Raw genomic sequence first — 22995 nt, 5'->3', positions numbered from 1 at the left:
GGGAGAGGGGGTCACGATAAATTTTGAACTGTTGGCCATAGCATTTTGAACAGGTGCACCAAAGAGCCAAGATACATGTAACATAGCTCTGGTGCAAATTATCCTGCATTATAACTTGTGGACTTACTTGTTGGCGACTCCACCGGGTGTACAGGACTCTATCATGGCTATATCAATAGTGCCCTAGAAATAAGAAATGAAATCAAGGCTTCTAACCCAGTCTGTCAAGACTTTCCATCAAACTTTGGACAAAGATTTTAAACAAGAATACGATTTACGTGATTAAGAAAGTAATCTTCGCAGTAATGAACACTACTCGAGCAATAGTGAAAACAAGGCCTGAAAAAAAATTAAAATGAACCCGTGAAGTGATGAATTAATTCACCACTTCACGAGTTAATATAGAACCAACATAATGACTATCATCAAGTTGGCTTGTTAGCTCAGTTGGTAGAGCACTGCACCGGTATCGCAGAGGTCATGGGTTCAAATCCCACACAGACCTGAATTTTTTTCAGGCCTTGTTTTCACTACGGTTCGAGCAGCGTTCATTACAGCGAAGATCGCTTTCATACTGACGTCTTTATCCGCGGTTCACATATATAATTTTATATATCCACAGTCATTAAGACGATTTACGTTTTATCTTCAGCCAACAGCGCCTATATGTACAGACAATTACCTTTTAATGAAAATTGCCGTTGTTCGCGTTTTATTATTATTATTTCTTTAAATAGATTTTTTAAACAATGATTAGCCTATTCCAGGCATTCAGTTAATAAAAGAGAGCTAAATTGTAAACAGCGCGATAGAGGCGGCGGAGGGAAAATGCGGAAGAGGTTTGGATAGAGTTACACGACCCGAATCAGTCTCTCTCGGTTGAATATCCTCCGATACTATCTTGTCGTTTATTGTCGTGCCTCGTTGTACTTACCACACACCTGCAACAGGTTAAATAATCCTTAGCCAGAGAAAATAAAGGTTTAAGTGTGTCGTAAATGCATTTCTGACTGAATTTATTAACGAGTATTAGTGAAAGAATAACAAATTAGAAGACGGCAATAGTATGTAACAAATAACACCAATAACCATAAGATACTTTTACACTATGTAAATAGAAATACGCACGAAGAAAGCACAGGAAATAAAAAGCCTTACCACTGCATGTTTGACATTAGCTGACTCTTCTCTCATTCCTTTCAGTTCTTCTTCGGTAGCCCTATGTACACGATTTAACACGTTAAACCACTGGCTGCAAAAAAAAATACACCAAATAAAAGTACAGTTAGTACAAATGCTAACATTGAGCATGGTTTTTTTTGGTTGTCTTTCTGTAGCTTTCTGTAGCTTTACAACAAAAATGCGAAAGTTTTCTGAAACAGTCCCTGAATTGGCCAAGCCATACATTCGCAGAACTTCTTTTTTTAAAAAAATTATTTTTTAGAGTAAGGTGGCCTCTACCATAAGCCCGACGGTTTCTTGAGGTCTCATCGCCTTATAATTATGAACGTGTAAGTTTACATATCGTTTTTGATTAAAGAAAAAAAATGCAAATAACTGTGGATGATGATAATAATCGACTGATAACACAGTTATATTACACAATTTGATATTAAGCTTTTTAAAACACTATGGCTATACAAGAAGTCAACAGAGAAACGAGCTCAAACTTAAGTTCAAATCAACCCATACTTACTTCCAGTCATTGGTGCTCTCTGCGATCACGTGATATGTCCTATTCTCTGTAATAATACTGAAGCCATTTTCTTTCACTCCATCGTCCACAATGCGTCTGTATGTTAAAATGGTAGTACATGAATCTCGTCATGTGTTGCTTCCAAACATGCTTGTAATTCCAGAAACTTTCCAAATTTGCATAGCTTCACACATTCAAATGTTTTTCAAACTTTTTTGTGTTGAAACTTATATGGAAACCTCAACACCTGTGTTTTGCCTTTTAACGTTAGAACATTCACGATGGGCATTGAAATATCGTCTCTTTTTTCGATATGCCGACGCCATTCTTGTTTCTACACTAACAGACTCATCTTCGTGCAAAAAATGGCGCACATTTAAGTGCGTCGTGCAGATCAAAATTACATTTCCATCGAAACCGACTGCAAAGGGAAAAATTGCGTCCTCGAAAGTAACTAACGAAAATACATGTATAACATAGATTAATTAGGATTAGCGATTCTGGACGATTAAAGAAGTGCATATTGTGTCATACTCCAACAGGTTACAGTACAAAACAAACGTATCGCTTCTATGTAAGTTGCGCATGCTCAAGGTATAGAAATGGCCTCCACCTAGATTTCCAAAAATGCTCTTCTTCGCCTACGCAACAGAAAGGTCTAGGTATGATCCTGTAAACATGTCTACATACACTGCATTTCGGATGTCAATGGTTCCCAGGCTTTTGGATCCTTCCTGGTCACTCTCATGATAAGTCAGAACATTGTCCTTCAGCACAAACCATCGGCGTTTCCAATTGCGCCTAAAGGAATTAAGAAATCCGGTAAATGGCTTCTGAGCTGTGATTTGAGATTTGATCATCAGAAGAAATAGTACTTTATTTCTCTTATCCCACCCTATATCGTCCACTAACGGTTAGGTACGCCAGATGGTGGTCGTCTTGGCGCTTCGTCCCCATTTCCCCAATGACTTGCTTTGTACCCTCCCTTCCCCGGCATTTCCTTCGGTTGCAGGGACACTCCTGAGTGAAGCAAGGTATCGTAATCACCACTCCTTTCTTTTTCCCGTTTGTTTTTTCTTTGTATCTGTTCGTTTGTTCCTTTGCTTGTTTTTTGCGCTACGATTGAATTACAAAGGGACTCCCTTTTCTTATACCTTGATAATGTCGTTGTTCCGCCACCTTTCTTCATTAACCAGCCACATTTCAGAGCATCCTTTAATGAACAATTGAAAAAAAAGGGTCAAAAATAGCAGATACTAGCAAAATTTCACTGATAAAGAATTAAAAGCCCACTTAAGGTATTCAATCGCCCTTAACAAATGCAGCTATAGAGACAAGAAAAAAATCACATTAAGATACGGAAAAACAATTCGATCGCCTTCAGTGATACAGATTGGAGTACAAGAGATTGGAAAGGGAGCCATTTTCCAGAGTTGGAACTGCAGGTAATTAATGATGGAAGTCCCATTCAATACCGTTGTTTGTAAGTCAGCAATGTGATTGTTTACATCAAAGTAACAACAGATACTTATAGAGCTAAAATTTTAGGTAGCCCAGAACGTAGCTTGCGCAGTTAGTACACAATTTAAAAAAGCGCTGGAGATTCAGACCAAAACGGGCAAGCAAAAAGGCATGCGTGTGTCTAGTGTGTCTGACCTGTCGCGTGCACATGTTACTGATGTTGTTGCCGAGCGCCTGCAACTCAGTTTACCAAGAAAAAAATAAACAAAAGGTATGTTTATAAAGAAACTGTGCTGCTACTTCGGTGACAGAGTATAACAGGGTAATTTAGTGTTATCAGCTGAGTTGATAACGTAAATTGGCCACCATAGAGAGTTTCAAAGATTACGCCTCGAGCGTTAGCCCTTCGTCAGAGCCCTTTGCCATTAGCTCTGACGAAGGGCTAAAGCTCAAAACGTCAGCTTTGGAACTCCTTACGGTGGCCAATTTATGATATCAACTCGGTTGACAATACTAAATTAATCACAACAAAGCTTCACAGATAACGGCCACGTGACTTTTCAATAGTCAAACCTGCTTTCCTCTGAACCACATGAAAGTGTCGTCTCTCAATACGCACCAGTGCTTCTTCCACAAACTCAGTAAACCACCTGGAAGATTTTTAATTTATTGATTTCTTAAGTAATTTCCCCTGTAACTGTTATGCATTTTCTTACAAATTAACATAAAGAATTTCGTGAATTCAAAGTATGTAAAACCCGCCCACTGATAAGTACATCCATTTTTACATTATTTTTCGATCACATCCAGATGAGTTATTCACTAATGAACAGACTTGACCCGGCCTTTGCCACCAATAATATTACTTCTGACCTCTGACCTACTGACCTCTCATCATGAGGTAACCCTCTCTTATTGGCAGATCCTGAGTCTCGTACAAACTGGGTGGTCTTTCCCAGGCCTCCTCTGAATCTTCATCTTCTTCATCACTATCCTCCAGCTGTAAAGTGAGATAAATTTTCATTTTAAGCAAATAAACAAAGAAAAAAACAAGCAAACAAACATCGCCCTAATCCTGCGTCCCTGCTTCAAACATTTCCTGGTTTCTCCGCGCGAGGCAGTCTGGGTAACAGAATGCTCTTGACAGCAAAAGTTTCTAACCGAGAATACCACGCAATGACCAAGGAGAGGGTTCGCACCCAGTCCACTAGATATACAGTACAGCGCACACAGCAACAAGACCAACGCACTTTCCAAAGCACGAAAAACGAGTGACAAGAGGAGAGAGGGGGTGAGAATGAAGGGTTCCTCAACAACAAGATGAAGGTGAGGTAGCGACTCCCGCACCCGCGTTTTCGTAGTTGGTGGTGGTTTTCCACCTTTTTAATTACAAATTGTGACTAGCACCCCCCCTCCCCTCCCCTCCAATTAGGCCTTTCATCTCACACAAAAACGCCTACAGTATTACCTTCAGCTGTCTGTCTAACTCAGCAATCTGAGCTGCCGCCTCAGCCTCAGCTTCTTTACGAAGTGTCTCCTCTTCTTCTGCTTTCTTTCTGTTAGCACAAAATCGACGAACAACACGGTGTGAATTTTCGAGTAACCACACAAAAACTTTGACTACGGCGTGCGCATACGTCTGAACACCCTCGAACAAGAACACTTAGCAGGCGCCTTACAAAGATTTTCCAATGCAAGAGGAAGAAGGGGGAGTACTGGTACTGAAGAGCATGCCAACCCATTTTTATCATATGCGATCCCTTTGTTGTCAACGACTAGAGGGTCTTTTTCAACCTGACTGCCCCTTGTCCTTGGTTATGACCTCAAAACGTAGAAATAACTTTACAACCCTTAGAAAAAAATCAACACATTTCCTGGCAATAACTCACACCATACCATCCTTATTGTTGATTGCAATACGTGTTATTTAGTTTTGCCCTAACCGCGCGACACCGGGTTTGATATGCATAGTATGACTTAGATCATGTGCTTGTGAGAGAATAAAGTTTTGCGTTTAGCGGATCCCGTTTTCTCTTAGACTTACAAATCTCATAAGTGGTATTTCGTTTCGTTTAGTCTCCTTTTATCAAATATTATAATAATTGTTTTTGTTTTAAAAAATAAGATCGAACGAGTCAGATTAAACACTATAAACAGATAACGAGTTGAATATTTATTTACACTTCTGTCACAACTAGTTCAATTAAAAAAGTATGCGTTTTCAACTAACCTCTCGCTAATCACGTGTATTCTGTTGTAATTACCATAGAATAATGAACTATTACACGAACCATTTTGACCACAAACGTAGTTCATACTCATACTACACGTATATCACAAACAACACATAATTACCTGGCTTCCTCTTCTTCACGAAGTCTTTTCTCCTCTTCTTCCTGACACGAAAAACAAACGCACGTTAGTTAATCCTACTACTCTTCCCTCTACAGTTGCTCACGTGACAACTTATATTTGTCGCGAATGAGCCATGATGAAAACATGAGTACATACAGTACCACTCACGTGTACTACAGCACCCCACATGCGCGTCAAAAGCGTGTTACATGTGAGAATCACACGCACCTTGGAGCGCGTGGTAACTAAACGCGCGTGCAGTAGGAAAATTACACGCGTGCAGCGGTTTATACGCAACTGCGTGTATTTTAATACGTCCAACAGTCTCTTTTCATTCACAACACACATTTGCGTGTACTCTTTCACATGAATGCAATCACTGTGGGCATTTGTATGCGTGTACTCTTTCACACGAATGCTATCGCTGTGGGCATTTGTATTTCACTCAATGTGATAATTTCTAAATGCATTCCTGCGACGGAAAAATACAAAGTTGATCATCTAAACATTGTTCGCGCCAACATTGCGCCCTTAAGGTAATCGTATTTTCGTTTAAACAATTCGCTTCCCTTATGCCGAACAAAACAAAATAATGCAGCATATCAGAAAACTTTAGAATTGAATTGCGCTATCTTTTCAGGAAGATACAGCTACATCTTTGAGATCAAAATGCACCAAGGAACGGGAAACAACAAAAAATAATTTACCTTTCGGCGAGCTTCTTCCGCTGCCTTCCTCTTGGCCTCTTCTTCCAGTCTCCTCGCCTCTTCAATCTCTCTTGCTTTTGCCAACACCGCTTGCCTCTGTTCTTCTTCTTTTCGAAGTCTTTCCTCTTCCTCCTCCCTCCTAAGCCTGGCTTCTTCTTCGGCCTATTGGAAAGGACGACAGATTTGCGCTTTAACCCTCTACAATCTAACATCAGTATGCATATTCTCCATACTGTTCTCTATACATTTTCTAATGTGAGGGTCAGGAGAATATGTTTAACAATCGAGAGGTCCTTTAGTTGGTAATCATTTCTCTCATTCTCGCGACCTTGATGCGTGATTCAGGGATGACATTGTAAAGAGAAATTAGAATCTAGTTCTTCTTTGGGGTCAAAGGTTTTTGAAAAGCAAGATTTACCTCTCTCTTAGAGATTGCTGTTTGTCAAAATATCTTAATTTTTTCTGTCAAGGCTGTAAAAAATTACAGTCTTCTCTTCACTTGACGACCCTAATCTGTCTCGAACGCAAGGCGTTTTCAACATGTGCTGATTACAATAGCATGAAAGACGCGTATTACATCCCACATCCGGCACAAGGTCTACCTCGCCCCAAGTACCGTATAGCTAAGAAAAGGAGCGCACTATTGGCGAGAGTTTACTTCACTATGCCTTTTTTGTTACACGCTTTTAACGATTCATTCAAAAATAATTTTTTCAAAATAAAAACGTATATGGGCAAAGAAAAAATGCAACGTTTGTTGGCCACGATGAGTTAATCTTACAAATGAACAGCAATCAGTTAAGACATGTTCCTCAGCTGAATATGTTGTTTTTCTTTTCAAATCTAAACGTTACTCCACTTTACCTTTCGACGGAGTTCCTCGAGTTCCTGAATCTTTCTCTCCTGTTCGAGTCTTTCCATTTCTCTGCGCAGAAAAAGATCGTAACGATTGCATCTTAACAGAAGTAATCAAGTCCATTCCATTTACGTGACTTATAGCCCACGACAATAGTTCTTGCCCATTGAAGAACAAATTTTAGAGAATTAGATTTTGTTCGTCGCAGAATACGTCTAAAAATTTGGTGAAGTATTTACCATTAAAAAAAGCTGAGAAGAAGCGATACAAACCTCCTTCTTTCTTCTTCCCTTCTTCTCTCTTCCTCTCGTTTCCGTTCCTCTTCGATTCTTTTCTCCTCGAGGAGTCTTTTGAGAAGTGCTTGAGCCGTACGTCGTCTTTCATACTGAAAAGAAATTACGATCTCTATATCCACGTCGTACGTGTTCAGGTTCAAAATTTGTGAACGGCGAATAATAAAAACAGAGGTTCTGAATTCATTAGAATTCTACACAGTGTCTTACCTTTTGAATGACAATAGCCGCCAACCGCTTCTTGTGGTAAAGTTTGCGATAGTAATGGGCCTAGAGAGAAAACGAATACCACATTTTCTTAAGAAGTAGGTGTTTTCTAACACACAAGACAACCTTTCCCGTGTTGATGCTAACCGTGGACTGGACGCTACTCAAAATTAATGTGAAGCTAGTATATAACCAACAAAAGCTTTCTCACAAGTTCTCTTTAGCATGCATAGTGGAGCACCGATGCCATTAATTGGAACTGAGGAACTAATTTTCGTCCCACGGTGTGCCAGGTTTAAAATCTCAATGACTTAGGAGAAGATTTCCAAGACAAGTTTCGTTCTTATGTGACATGACCTTAGAAACAAAATCATCCTTAAAAGTGAATGTTCCACAAGGAGACGAGAGTAGATTCGAAACAAGTAGTAACAGCAAACTATACTATACAAGGTTAGGGATTCCTAGTCGATGTAAATGAATCCGAACTCGAGGACTAGACGGTTTAAGCGAAGCAGCTACTTAATTCCACTAAGATATAAATTTCTTCACTTATGCCATCCAACAAGGCTACAGATTCATGGAACAGAGACTTGAGATGAGTATTTATCTATAAACAAAAGCACATAAATTCGTTGTATGCTTCGGCTAAAACTAGAATACCTTGTAGTTCTTTTGAATCAAAATTATGTGTTGGCGAATCTTTAGATATTTCTTCCGTTGAAGGTAACCGATGATTCTTCGTTTGATTAGCATTGCAACAGCTTCCAACTGTTCATTTCTCATCCGCTCTATCGTATATTCCAAGTTGTCTTTCATAAAAACCTGTTAGACAAAAGCCCAAAATCAGCAAAACAGATAATTAAAATACAAATAAATTAGGGCGTTGACCGGAAGATGTGAAATTCCCCAAAATGTTTTTAGTTCTGAATGGAAACGATAGTCTTTGTCCCCGAACAGCTGCACTGTAAATTATTAGCTGCGAGGATCTCCTAATTTCATCTTTCCACCGCAGTGCAAATATGTGAATTTTCATATATCTAAAATCTTCATTCACTTGGATGTTTATTTGGACCCAATTCATTGACCAGCTCCCAGTCTGCTTGTTAGCTCAATTGGTAGAGCGCTGCACCGGTATCGCAGAGGTCATGGGTTCAAATCCTGTACGGGCCTGAAATTTTTTTTTTTCCTATTTACAACTACTCGTTTCGGTAGTGTTCTTAGCTGCGAGGATCTCCTAATTTCATCTTTCCACCGCAGTGCAAATATGTGAATTTTCATATATCTAAAATCTTAATACCATTCCTTTCATAACCGAGAGTTTAATGCACTCAAAACAGTCCAAAGCAGTTGTTTTGGACGAATAGTCGCTAAAAGCAATTTAAGTGAAGTTTTTAAATCAAATTTAAAATGTTAGCCGACATTGTTCGAGAAAAATTTGCATTTTACCATATAAATCTCTGTGAACCAATTATCTTGAAATTTTAGCCTTTAAGCAAACGTTTACCCCACATCAAATAAATCAATTCCTCAACAGTGAAATTATCAGCTTCTTTACCTTGGTATTTCCAAGTTTAAAGGACTGTTTCTCGGTGTCAAACTCTTGAAGGAGCATGGAGCAATCACTTTTATCCCCAGACAAATTCTTCCCACGGAAAAGCACTTTGTATCTAGACACAACGAATACAAGATAAATTTCTGAGTAAAAATTTTTGAGTGACATTGCGTGACCTTACGTGAACTGACATGACATGTGTCAAGTCAAGACAAAACGTCATGTAACGCGGTATGACATAACACAGAAACCATCTCTTTGATAGGGGCCAATAAAGACTCCTTCCCTAAGTGCAATAACTTTGACGATAACTTTGTACCTGAATAAGAAGTCCTCATAGGTTCGTCTTACAGGATACCCAGCTCGACGAATCCGAACAGTCTCCAGCATTCCTGAATACCTCAATTGATTGAGAACAAGCTTGGGGTTAAAGAACTGTGGCAGCTGTAAAGATAAATGTAAACCTGGCATGTTATTTCACCTGTGGAAACAATGGCCCTTAAATATTATGAAGTGGGTACGTTACAGTTGTATTACGAGTCAGTGGCATGAAGTCCATCCATCAATCCATCCTAAATCGCCACAGCGCAGTATAAAACTGGCAATCACATTGTGCTAAATTTAACGTACCTTCTTTTCATTCGGTTTGATACAACGTACAAAATAGGGATGCGACTGGCTCAGTGTGGTCATAAGTGATGCTAAGGATGTCTAAAACGAGAAAAACAACAACAAGTTAATCAATTGGTAAATTATAGCTTTAAATGGGAAATTATCGGAGTTTTGAGGCCTTTGTGAGAGGACACCAACAGAATTATCACTTCAGATGAGCACGCCGGCAACGTTTGTAGCAAGTTTATGGCAGTAACATAACGTGGATTTTGCAGATACAACGAGACGCAAAATGAGAAAACGCCAAGGTGGAAAATCAACTGTACTCAAATGCGCAAGTGTCTTTGTAACTAAGGGTGAGAGAATTTCCCAATCCCTTCACTTTTGTCCACGATGTGAGACTTCAACAGCCAAGCGCGCACAACACCACCAGGCTAAATAGAAGAGAACAAGAGAGTGCAGGAAATGTTGTTATTTAACTAAATATTGCCAGACAGACCTTGAACTGTGAGCTAACAGTCGGTCTCTTCCTTGAGGACTTCTTGGTTCCTGCCGTCGGTACAGAGGGTTTCAGTTGTTCAACGAGGTCGTAAATAAAGTCCGACCTAACAAGAATTCATGAGTTTGATCAGTATCAAAGCTTGAACACTTGTCGACATCAGTATATGATATCTAGAGCTGCCCCAAGAAAGGATAGTAATTTACATATAAACGGTTGCGTGAAATTTTGCGGCCCCATCGACCTTACACTCGCACTCGATATATATCGCTGAAATAATTCCACTCTAAAAAACAAAATCTTGGTAAGCACCCGCAAATTTTGGAACTCTAATAACTTAAAAATCTTAGAACCAATCCGAGATATAATTACAGTCAAGGGTGACTTTTCATATAATCTAAAACAATCGCATTCAATTATGCCGCGAGTCGTTTGTGGACGAAAAGGGCACAAATGGAACATTTAACTTTTAAGGGAAAATGGGACAAGCATTTACTTAGGTGATTTAAGGACCTTCCTACACTTTGGGCGTTGAATGAAAAAACTCTTGAGGCTAACGAACCCCGTTCTTTAAAGTTAATGATTGGCTCCTCGCCTAAATGTCCAACAACTTACCTGCTCTGCATTAGAACATTGAGGATCTCGTCTCGAAAAGCATCCCTATGAAACACATACCGCATTTTAGTTCAAATACTTATCCAATCACATCTCCAGGTTAATTTTTGAAACTCTTTTCCTATCTTTTTTCCAACTCTCTCAAACCTTTTCAAACCTAAACGTCACTTCGGACAAAGCAAAAGTCGAAATTCTCGTATGACGTCAGTCGTCCGTCTGCACTCTGATAGGTCAAAGACAACGACCAATCAGAGTGTGTACTATTTGGTTCATTGTGCCGACTGTTCTCAGATTGATTCAGGTTTCAGCCTGTGTACTTCCCGAGAAATTTCAACGCAAGATTTACAGTTAACGACCATAAATAAAATCTGTCGTGGCTTAAATAGCTTGGTATAACCGAAGCTGATAATAGCAGCAAAGATATCGAATAGTTCCACTGATGTGAGAGAATTACATGAGAACAATCTCTAAATTCATTTTTACAAAATCATGGAACTGTACCTGTTCTTTTCCAGAAAACCTTTGGTGCTATAAAATACCTAGAAAGTCAGACATGGGCGGTTAAAGAATAAAAAAATATTCTACCAGTTCAAAAATTCAGTGAAAAATTTAAAATTAAAAAAAAAAAAATTTAAACGATCTACAGTTGTACCTCTCCTGCATAGTGCTTGATTCCAAACTTTGTGTTTGCCACCCGTGGTTTCACGTAAAAGGTGTTTCCCTGTTAAAGAAAGTATTTTCAAGTCCAAAACTATATTCGCATCGTTTTATTAGTCATAATTTTTAATCTACTCTGTCTCTCAGGTTCAAAATAGAGAAGTCAAGTATAACTTGTCTTGTAGCATCATGTGACCATGTACGGCATTACTTTTTAGCAAGTGAAGCAAGTTGATTATGATTGCTAAAAAATCAAACCTCGTGACTTGAATGAAGTTTGTCTAACATGGATCCGTCGGTTCCTTTAGGAAAGTTACTTTCTTCATCAATCAGAGCCAGCACACCAAGTTTCTGAGGAGCGTTGAGGAGGAATGCGAAAATTTGTATTAATGCATTAACACATATTTCACTCAGTATTAAGTGATGGTTCTTACCCTCATTAAGTGAAAAGGCAAGACAAAACAAGTGCAAAACACACACACAAAACACATTGCACATGGTATATAGCAATTCATTGAGACGCTTTTGGTTCATCAGCAAAACTTTCATTGAAATCTGTTACAAACTCGTGCAATTTCAAAATTGTAAATTGCCGCAAAGAAATGTTTGCTTAAGGGAAGTTCATTTCTTAGTACCAATTGGCAGGTTGGGGTCTTATCGGTTCATGTGAAACTTTGCAGACTTAATAGAATCTACATGGTTCTTCTGTTTGATTAAAAAATCGGATAGAGGCGACATCGTTGAAGTCAAGGCTCCAAACATGGAGACATTGCAAGTGAAACTTACCTTTTCAATGAGGTCCAGGCACTCCCCATTATCCACCCAGTCAATATCTGCCCACTCCAGCCCCTCCCTAAGGATTGAATTAACAAATTTGGATTATCTACGCATGGTAGCCCGTCAACTCGCCACAACCAAACTCGCCACCACGGGGAGTCAAATCGCCACCGGTGGCGATTTGACTCGTTAACGAGCATTGTTAAAGGCAAAACGAAAAAATAATAAACTTCAAGATCCCAGCTTTCACTTCGCAGTGTTCGAGGCGTATTGCCAATTCAACGTCCGCAAAATCACGAACTAAAAGTTTTTAACTTCAGTGAATACCCTACACTAATGACATAGCGACCGTTATTCGTCGTGGACACCATTGAAACTGATCTGCATAAACCCCACACCAAACAACGACGTGAAATCATTCACTGGGTTTGAATTTCCTTGTTCGAGTTTGGTAAAATGCACAAGAATGTTAAAAATAACAGCAACTACCACAAAACAAACACCTCTTCAACAACACGTTGATTAAATACCTATTGTACTCATGCTGTTCCAGAGAAAAGATGTGCTTGTTGAAGTACTGTTGAAGCTTTTCGTTGGCGTAGTTGATATTGAACTGCTCAAACCTGTTAACCTGGTGATTGGACAAAAACATGTTCCTAGTTGTGGTGACTTAATAATATAGAGACTCTAAGAGAAGAAAACTTCTGGTAGAGGTTCGTTCTTGTAGAAAGATCGATACACAAGAATCCAATGAAAATGAAAATATAAATAAATAAATTTAAAAACTTACATCAAAGTTCTCAAATCCAAAGATATCTAGAACACCGATGGAAGAGAAGAGATCAGACCCTTTGATCCTTTGGTTTATTTTGTTGATGAGCCATTTAAATGTGCAAGCATAGAGGTTCATTGCCATTGAATCTCGAGAGTCCAATGCCTGTGCATCAAAGTAAAGTTAAAGTTAGTACAAAATGACTGCTCACCAAATTGACCCTCTCTCTGTCTCTCTGATTTGTGACGTGCAACTGCACCCAAGACGCAGGGCTTTTAACATCATGGATGAGCCCACTCTTTTGCTTTTTCCTCTTTTCCGGCGAAGCATTGGGAGTAGGTCTTGCGATACTAATGACTCATCACTTCCACAACTAATCCTGATTTCTGTGGCATGAAGTAACTAAGAGTCCAAGAGTACTGCTCACATTTTCAACTGCTACTACTACTTCTTGCATGGAATACTAATCTCTACAATTCGTAAAGTTTCCGTGAAAGTTCGCCAACTGTTGCCAAGAAAGATACAGTGGCAGCCGATTGCCTTGCTATATATATATTATGTACACATCGCCCAGTTGACCCACCTGTTCAACAGAGAGCGGTGACTGGATTTCTTCGCCTCGGAGGATCATTGATTTCTGCGTCAAAGCATCCGTTAACTCGTAGATATCCACACGAAGAAGGTTTGCCACATTTTCTAAGACTGTTTAAGGAAATATGATTACGTTCAAGTTGTCGAGGATAAATAACTGCTCAAACCGCGAAAAAGACTCTTCACTTAATAGGCCATGTCCTTCTCGAAATTTGCAGACTTTCCCTTACTTCACTTTTCAACAAAATAAATTCATTTTGCTCCAGGCTTACGTCTTATCAGTCAGTTATACCATAACGAACAGGGCTCCTACATATACTGAGCCGGTGGCCGTAAAACTCTCCACGTTATGAACTTTTTCTTTTGTTCTCAACATTCAATTCAACGGCAATGACACCATCAAATTTTCTCGGTTTGGAAAGTGAACATAGTCACCTAGTTATGGAGGTGCGCTAACGCGCGTAACGCTTAAGCTTAGCATACAGTAATGCGTTTGTATCACGAAGTACGGCTGCACTTTAATTTTCTTTCTTTTCTTATTTCAGTCGAAAGTTAGCAGAAAGTATGAGGAACTATAAAACCACTATCGATACATACCACTTTTCTCGGAAACTTGTGCACCGCCCGCAGCCAGAAAATGAACATTCCCAAGCTGTAGGACTCCAGCGATGACTTGTAGGACATCAGAGATCTCCTCTTCCGTGAAGCACATCACTTTCATAGCATTCTGATGAAGTTTGGAGCAGAAATGTTAGAAAAGTGGGCAACAAAGATTTATTTCCAATCCATTTATGATCTAGTGAAGTATAGCTTCTTCTGTTTCAAAACTACCTTTAAAATACCCTCTAAATTAACAGTCTCTTGTTTTCAGATTATGTGGGATGACTGTTCTTCACTATTGTTTTACGTAAGAGAATTAAATCGTTTTCTCGAAACTAGGAATCGAGATCCTCTAACAGTTCTACGTGCGCCTCGATCTTTGATTCTCGATAGTTTCTGGTATTGAGAATCAAGTTTCTTGTCAAGACTATCAACTTACTTTTAAGCGGTGATGTATATCGACAATTCTTGAGCATTGTAAGTCATCACTCAGTGTAATCAGGGAGATTTACATTAAAGACAAATTCATCCAAAATATCGCACTCTTCATTGCCTTACCATGACATTGTTGAAATCGTCCTTGTCATTAATCGATGGATCTCCATAGCAACCACTCTGTTTCAGGTAGTAATACTTCTCCGGAGAATTAAGAAGCAATGTACCTAAAACAAATTATAACTAAGGATGAGGAAACAGGTAGTCCCATACAGTTACATCTAAAAATCTACAATCATTTCACGGATAAAATATACACGTACATCAAACACACCAAGGGAAAGACAGATATGGCTACTGCTCTCTCAAACAGGGTACGGCAAAAGTTACACTTAACTGCAAACAAAGCAAGATGGAAGAGTAGGCAAAAGTAAAGGCCTAGTACTTGATACTGATACTATCGAAGCTATAAAGGGAGCAGCTGTAAGTATTGCACTTGTCCATTACAGTTTTTATTGGTAGTCTCCTAGCACCCATTGAAACTCCTAGCAGGAGGACTGAGTCACAGTGAGAGGCATGCCATGCAAGAAGAATATACAATGGCCTAAACAGTTATGAGTTCTTACAGGCACGTGCTTGAAAGGGCAGTGACCCACTGACTGCACCCTTTTTAACATGCATCATTCTCCATGTACACCTCTACCCTCAAACCATACAACGTACATTTAAATAATTATTCTTCCCTGTGCCAATAATGAGAGCCTTAAGATGTCAAAGCAATTGACTCATGTGACTCACAAGTACTCACTTTTTTGTTCATCAGATGCCCCAGCCAGAAGGGCATAAAATATGTGGTAATTTCTTTCACCTGGATTTTGTCTGACTACACGATTCTAAAGGAGAGATAGCAAAAACAAGATGATCTTTTAAGTTTTTGATCTAAAAATAAATAAAAGTAAGAACTTAATTCAGAGCACACACAACTGTTCTGGTCCCAGGAGAGTAAGCTCCTGGAAAGTCATAACTTTCTTCCTTTAGTAATTTATTAAAAATGAGTAAGTTTGTACTTTGATTATTGAGAGTTTATTCCAACAAGATTACCTAAAGAGTAAGTAACTTGTAAAAGGAAGATCTCAATTAAAACTTACCTTCTCCAAAAGGACTGTTATTTATATTATAGGTGTGTGTCAAGGTTGTAATGAAACGATGCTTCATTTAACACTTACACTGAAACAAAACATTATCCTAGCACCACCTGCACCATCACTTTCCTTGAGACCCCCCCCCCTCCCCCCCAACCTCACCAACACCATCCCAAAGCCTCCTGAATTACTTGATTGGGTTACCTGACTCATTCATCCTCGCACTACTTCCTCTTTTATGGAACTGCTTGTCCAGGAAATATTCACAACTCTCCTTCCTACTCATCCCTCCCTGCATGTACACAACACCTCATCAACTTAATCAGCACCCTTAATTGGATCCACCTCTTTCCCACCCAGTTAGGTCTTGAACAAGAATATGCATGTATACTTAGGGCACAGCTATCTCTAAGCTTTGAAGCAGCCATTACATAAGAGATATCACTCATAGCAATGTAATAGGTGCCCAGATGTCACCTGACAGCAATAATTGCTGTCAATTATTAACATCTTCGCTCGCAACAACCTGTGAGTTAAGCCTTAACAACCATTACAGGTTACTGCATTACCACCCTTATAGACTGCACTACAATTAGTGTATTCATGGAAATTCATGCTGTCTATGATAAGCCTTTCCAGTTTCAATTATTTTATTTACTAGATCTCTTTAGTCTTTACAAGGATACAGTCATTAATTTTTCCTCCGTCCATTTGACCCTTGGCATTGAACTGCAGTTGAATGAACTTTCCAAATCTACTTGAGTTGTTGTTGTAAACAGTTTTTGCATTTCCAAAGGCTTCCATGATGGGACTGTGTAAAGAATAAACCATGTCAAGAAATTACAAGATTGACGAAAACCCTCCAAGTGACCAATACAGAATTTCTCCTTACAATACCAATACAATATCAAGCAGACAAGAGATGAGGGTGAAAAAAAAATTTATAAATAAAGGGATTGTTTGTCGATCCAAAACCAAATTCTCCAAATTGTATGGTAGACAGCAAGGAGAATTACTAATGAGGCCTTGTGAGTGAAGGGGGTAAAGTTAAAAAATAATGATCTTCACAAGTAAAATGCAATGGGAGAAATTACAGAAAGAAACTTGAAAAATTCAGGCTTTGACAGATTCAAATCTGACTTTCCCAGTTAATAACTGTGCTTCCAGCAACTGAGCCATCTAACCACAAGGTAAGTTTAAATAAGTTCTTTACTCACATGAAGGCAAGTGTCATATCTGATGACCACTAATGAAATAAACTGTACTGTATTGTGAATAGTACTGTGCATTGCTGTGCATCATTGGGAGAGTATAACCAGGTAAGTTGGTATTATCAACTGAGTTGATAATGTAAATTGGCCACAGTTAAGAGTTTCAAAGTTGAGGTTTCAAGCATCAGCCCTTCCTCAGAGAGAATGGTGAATGCTTGAAATGTCAGCTTCAAAACTCTTAACAGTGGCCAATTTGCACTATCAACTCTGTTGATTATACCAAATTACCTTTTTGTACTGTATTTTGAATGCAATGCTCACTTCCATACTTGTTCACAACTCAAGTGTTAAATGCAGACTCCTATACATTGTAAACAAACCTACAACTTAATTTAAAGCCACTATACCACAATTATTTTCATAGTGTAATAAGGAACTGCATTGCTAAGTTACTAATTCGTTTTACCTGCTCTGCAGAATGGCATCATCTACATTTGGGATATTTTCCAATTCCCCAGTTCCTCTGCTGACATCTGATAAATACTTTAGTATAAACTTTGTAGATTCTGTCTTGCCTGCTCCAGACTCACCACTATAAATACAGGAAAAAGAAAAAAACCACATAAGATGATATTTCAGAGACATTCACAGAGCTAACGTTTAAAAACATACTACAAGTATAAGGCATATGCAATTGATACTATTGTACAAATGAAGACTATACATGTGGGCATCTGAGGACTTCTCAATGATCTGATTGTTAATTCTCCCCTCTAGATGCTACACATTTCCTTCTAAATTAGTCACAAGCATTTGGTGGTACATCAAGATAACAATCCACATGATCAGTTTGAGTCTTCTCATTAACTGTTTGCTGGATAATGACTGAAGATTGTAGGGAGAAGTAACATGTAAATCACTTCTGGGTAAATGGAACACAAATTCCTTCATATCAATGCCACAGGCACATGTGTTGGGTACAAACAAGCCTATATAAAGTATAGCTTTACCTTATGCATATAGTAAGTACAGAGACTGAATCACTTTGTAATAAAATAACGACAAAAGTATCATTCATACCTTATGAGTATGCATTGACTTTCTCCCTTTTTCCACATGGAATAGTAACATTCATTTGCAATAGCAAACACATGGGGTGGAAGCTCACCAATATGCCTTTCTCTGTAATCTGCCATTACTGATCTATCATAGAGTCCTTCAATTACATAGTATGGATTCACTGCACACAATATTGATCCGATGTAGGTCTGAAAAGAAAAGGATGTTTAAAAAGTGTGTATTTAATCATATCTAAACTCAAACATCATTGGGTGAAGAAAAGAAGGATGCATGTGTATTACAAATAATAGCAATTATAATCTGGCAATTATTTTTGCTCATGCACGATCGGTCTAGACATAGCATGTAACCTAATATCCCCCAGCTGCAGGAAGACTGGGTAATATCCAAGAATAACACCCAAGTGATATTCCCCTATTTTCAAACCTTCCATCCACTACAAAAAGTCTCTGTTTCTATTTTAAGTTAAGATGAGAGAAGGTTTTGTAGTTGCTACAGAGGAAAGGAAATCTCAATTTGTTCATTAACCTGTTCCATAGAATACTCAAAAGAAAATATCCCGAGCCGCATACAGCAACCTGTTTGTAAACATTTTTTCATGTGAGTTGCAAAATATGGTGACAATCTATACATCTACATTGCTGCCATGGCAAAGATTGTTTCCACAAGTTCTGGTTGCGTGTTTGTTTGTTTTCAGAGTGGGTTAAAGCAACTTCTGCAATGAAGACTTGAAACTTACATATATCTTGTCACTGGTGAATCTGAGATGGAGATTGTGCAGGATAGCAGCATCATGGAGGTCACCTAAGTTGGCCATATCATCCACTCCTTCCACACTGGTCTGATGCATTGCTGTAACATTCTGTCTGTTTAGTGACTCTTTAGCAATATTATAGGTCTGGCAAATATGCAAAAAATAAATAAATGAAAATAATTCATCAATCTTAATATTATTTTCATTAATTTGTATAATGTAAAGTCACTCATCTGTTTAATGTATTGATTCAATTATTTTTTCCTAAGCAAGTCAAGCATGATCCAAAAAGGATTACAGAAAAAAAGAAATGGAATTGACTATTTCACAATTCAATGATGTCTGCAAGAAATTTTTGAAAAATTGTTGGAAGGTTATGACTCAATAGTACATACATGTATTTACTCTCCAGAATCATTTTTTTTTTTATTTCAAGGGCAGCCTCTCTTCCCTTCAGGTTTTGTCTAATTACAATGTCTATGGTTGAGAAGTTTGAGACCTTAAACTGGTTAAAAAATGGAACAGAAAAGACATTAGCTACAAGAAACATGACCTTCAAGATTGTAAATGGGATGACCTTGACTAAGCACTTTGTACATATGGAAGCCTTAGTCGATATATCGGTCACTACTTGACACTGAAATATTGGTGAACAGTAGGTCTTTGGCTGACTGACTGACTGACAGTTACTTGAAAACTGCTTAGTTGATCAACCAATATCTGACAAATGGTTGGCCAGTTCCTCAGTGGAGATATGTCTTATTACATGATTGGTTGTATTGCGCATATATGATTGGTTTTTACTCATGATGTATTGAAGGACAGATGTATAGATGTCACCCTTAAACAATATTTTTGTCTCTTCTTTATAAAAAACACATAGAGACTACGTTGTCATGGGTCTGTTCAGTAATAGACCAAAGAAGATGTCAAAATGCGTTCAGAACATCAGTGACACAATCAGCAGCATAACCCAGTAATTTTATTTCCAACTGTTTTCCTCACTTCTTCTCCACCAGTAAACCTTTTCACCCCAGTGCTAGTGTGCATATTCTCAATACTGTCTTCTACACATGATAAGGAGAATGTGTGTAGCAATCAAATGTTTCTTAAGCTGGTCATCATTTCCATTTCTCTCAAGACCTCCATGATAAATCCAGGGTTGATACCATGAGTAGAAAGTAGATGCTAGTCTCTCTGAGGGGGTTAATGGGTTATGGAATAGTTTCTAAAACAACAGAAACTAATGTCTTCAGATGTAAAATATCAAAATTTTAAATTCAAAACTAAACAGTTTGTTTTCTAAAAACTAAAATTAAAATCCTCTCTTTAACAGACATGTATAATTAATGAATCAGGCACAAGGTTTGCAGAATAATTAACACACTATGAAAGAAAAATGAAAACAAAGCTTTCATCAGATAATTGTTTTAAACGAAAATGATTATTCCTTTGTCGATCAAAATCCAGTATTGTTATTCTTAATTTTAATCGTTTGTTTGGAAAGCTTAGTCACACCTTTGAACACAGTGCCAAGTACTCGTTGATATCCATGTATGGTGACAATTGTGAAGATCTTGGCACTTTACAAGGTGTTCAGTAACAAATAGTCGATAACAAAAATCAACTCTCCGAGAATTCGTCAAGAAACTTAAAATAGGAAAAATCCTATAATGTTTCAATTAAGCTCAGTTTTTTGTCTAACAAGATAACGAAATATTTCGCGAATTAAAAATGCATAAGATTAACTACTGAAATTGGAAGATTTGCAATCCCCTTAGAATTAGATTTTACGAGAATTACGCATATGGGTAACCGGATATGCATCCAAACTCACGTCTGAACTAAATCTCAAATTAGAAACCATACCATAATTACTGCATTATTGGCTATCTATATATCAGCGTGAAGTAAACAAACTAAAAGATGTGTCTCATTAACCACAAGTTAATTTACGATCTCGCCTTAATGTAGGATATCCCTGCTATCGTGAAAGATCATTTATAATTCAAACAGTCATATCTGTAAACTTATATCACGCCAAAATGGGAGGGCTAGTCCTGACAATTGTTGCAATTAGAACGTGCCGAGTCGTACACACTGTCTTTAAACTTTCGTTTACATGAAAACTCACCTTATCATATTCTGTACGGAAAGTAACTTGTCCCCCGTTTGATTCTGTTACAGTGGCAGGGACCCAGTCTTTCCCCTCAAGAAGCCACACACGAGATCCCTTAAAATACAAAACCAAATCTTTGTAAGAGCAGATCCCGGCGAAAGAGGCACATCGCATCTCATTCCATCACACTTTGCCGCAAACACTGAACGGGATTTGTTCATAATTGATAACAACAAAAGCTCACCACTTCGTGAAATGATTCCATAGTTTAACTTCCCAATCACGGGCAACGTTTCATCAAGACATAGCAAGGTTTGCGAAAAGTCTGTGCGTTTGAGAAAAAATTGGAAACCACTTCCGAAATGGCACTGCTTTCTGCAGTTCCGATCGTCTTTCTAGTCCATATCGCGGGCGCAGGCTCTTACGGAACGGAAGGTCAGAGGAAGGGAGGTGCTTGATGACCGGTTGCGTACGTTCAATGGCACGACATCTATGGTCTTAAAATTCTATCACGGAAAAAATCAGATCTATGATTGTGTTGGAGGGAAGTTTACCAAAATGTGGGAAAAATTCTTCAGTATCTCTTTATTGTTTCTTCTTTTGGTGAAAAAATTCAATGCATTTGTTTTGGTTGATGGCTCTTGACTCGGTGTAGTGGTACTGTATGCAACTGGAGGTTGATCGCTTCAGTGATGTCTGCATTTGAGTTTTGACCTAAAGACTGATTAGGGTTGAGAATTTCAATTTCTTTTTCTAGCTTGCTTTCCCCTTCTCCTCTTGCGAAGAAGGAAAAAAATGAAAATACACTCAACAACAACTTTGATTGAAAAAGACGAACTTCCAAAGGTATTTTTCGAGTGGGGGGTGGGGGGGGGGGAGGGGAGGGGAAGAGTGGGATAGTAGATAAAAATTTCTGTCTCGGTTATAAGGGATGGGTGATATTTTTAGGGTGAAGTCGCAGTCAATGATGTTCTGTGCGGCCATAAAAAGTTTGGATCAATGACATGTCAGCATCTGAGCAACTGCGTACCTACCCCTCCCCTCACCTAAATTTAACCCTAAGTAATTATCAGATGACTGTTGTTGAATAAGGGGAGGGGTGGATGCGCATTTGCTCAGATGCTGACATCGATCCAAAAGATTTAAAGTTTCGAAATGCGAGTTCCGTGTCCATTCCAATCATGTGAAAGTAGGAACCGAAAACCTATCTTTTCATTCATTTTATTTTTGTAAATTAAAATTGACACGTGATCAGCAGCTTATAATAGGGGATCGGGAAAGGGACAGGAAGGGAATTGAGTTATTCACAGAGCTTTTTATTCCTTTCGCAAAGGCATGTTTCGAGCTAATGTTGTATAGAATATACCAGACTTATACAGTTGAACCCCGTAACTCGAATTTCCATGGAAATTGAAATTACTTCGAGTTATCGGGGTTTCGAACAAGAAGACCAGAAACGCTTGATTAAAGTGGTTTTTATGCTTACACATGTTTTATTGTAAGATTTATAGCAGTGTAAGAGCATTAAAACAAGAAAACAAAACAAAAAGTATGAAAACCACAAGTACTATAAAGTAGCTGCTCATCAGAATAATTGGCGCTAAATTTCATAATCTAACATTTATTGAAAAATCTAGGTAATCTCACGATACAAATAGTTATGGCTCATAAGTCCTCAAAAGTGAAAATCGACTTTGAGTTACCGAGGGTAAAATTACAAAGTAAAGTATCTGAAGGGAAGTAAAAATCGTTTCGAGTTAGCGGGGTTTCGAGTTACAGGGGTTTCGACTGAGTGATCGGGGTTAAAATTATAGTAAATATCTGAGGCAAATCCAAGGGAAATCAGTTTTGCTTTGAGTTAGCGGGGAATTCGAGTAACCGAGGGTAAAAGTTATCAACTTTACACTCAAAGGTACAAAACGTTGTACGAGAGGGAAGTAGACAAAAGACAGACCCGGCCCAACGCATGTTGTGCTATATCGTTGCTATGGAGGTTCGTATCAG

General features: G+C 38.4%; 1 protein-coding gene across 1 annotated transcript in view; it reads right to left on the bottom strand.

Annotated features, from left to right (window-relative positions):
* The window catches only part of LOC113684217 (unconventional myosin-X), a 34849-nt gene extending 13452 nt beyond the window's left edge, over window positions 1-21397 (bottom strand). Inside the window, exons 1-36 of the mRNA XM_089183363.1 lie at window positions 21236-21397; window positions 21007-21105; window positions 18858-19016; window positions 18119-18306; window positions 17505-17630; window positions 16514-16638; window positions 15834-15847; window positions 15494-15578; window positions 14809-14912; window positions 14248-14377; window positions 13643-13761; window positions 13078-13224; window positions 12818-12918; window positions 12297-12363; window positions 11769-11861; window positions 11506-11574; window positions 11355-11392; window positions 10854-10898; window positions 10239-10344; window positions 9758-9838; window positions 9447-9571; window positions 9131-9242; window positions 8236-8397; window positions 7579-7638; window positions 7348-7460; window positions 7084-7144; window positions 6220-6381; window positions 5513-5553; window positions 4626-4713; window positions 4046-4157; window positions 3731-3807; window positions 2851-2909; window positions 2387-2497; window positions 1697-1792; window positions 1159-1252; window positions 128-183 (exon numbers count right to left, since the gene is read on the bottom strand). Coding sequence (XP_089039489.1) covers window positions 128-183; window positions 1159-1252; window positions 1697-1792; window positions 2387-2497; window positions 2851-2909; window positions 3731-3807; window positions 4046-4157; window positions 4626-4713; window positions 5513-5553; window positions 6220-6381; window positions 7084-7144; window positions 7348-7460; window positions 7579-7638; window positions 8236-8397; window positions 9131-9242; window positions 9447-9571; window positions 9758-9838; window positions 10239-10344; window positions 10854-10898; window positions 11355-11392; window positions 11506-11574; window positions 11769-11861; window positions 12297-12363; window positions 12818-12918; window positions 13078-13224; window positions 13643-13761; window positions 14248-14377; window positions 14809-14912; window positions 15494-15578; window positions 15834-15847; window positions 16514-16638; window positions 17505-17630; window positions 18119-18306; window positions 18858-19016; window positions 21007-21105; window positions 21236-21256 — 3446 coding nt within the window. The 5' untranslated portion in view covers window positions 21257-21397. The remainder of the gene's footprint in view (window positions 1-127; window positions 184-1158; window positions 1253-1696; window positions 1793-2386; window positions 2498-2850; window positions 2910-3730; window positions 3808-4045; window positions 4158-4625; window positions 4714-5512; window positions 5554-6219; window positions 6382-7083; window positions 7145-7347; window positions 7461-7578; window positions 7639-8235; window positions 8398-9130; window positions 9243-9446; window positions 9572-9757; window positions 9839-10238; window positions 10345-10853; window positions 10899-11354; window positions 11393-11505; window positions 11575-11768; window positions 11862-12296; window positions 12364-12817; window positions 12919-13077; window positions 13225-13642; window positions 13762-14247; window positions 14378-14808; window positions 14913-15493; window positions 15579-15833; window positions 15848-16513; window positions 16639-17504; window positions 17631-18118; window positions 18307-18857; window positions 19017-21006; window positions 21106-21235) is intronic.
* Window positions 21398-22995: the final 1598 nt, after the last annotated feature.

The sequence above is a fragment of the Pocillopora damicornis genome, chromosome 9, assembly GCF_964200805.1.
Source record: "Pocillopora damicornis chromosome 9, jaPocDami1.2, whole genome shotgun sequence".
Classification (NCBI taxonomy): Eukaryota; Metazoa; Cnidaria; class Anthozoa; order Scleractinia; family Pocilloporidae; genus Pocillopora; species Pocillopora damicornis.
The sequence above is the reverse complement of the archived record's forward strand: the minus strand, read 5'-3'. Positions and strand labels throughout refer to the sequence as shown.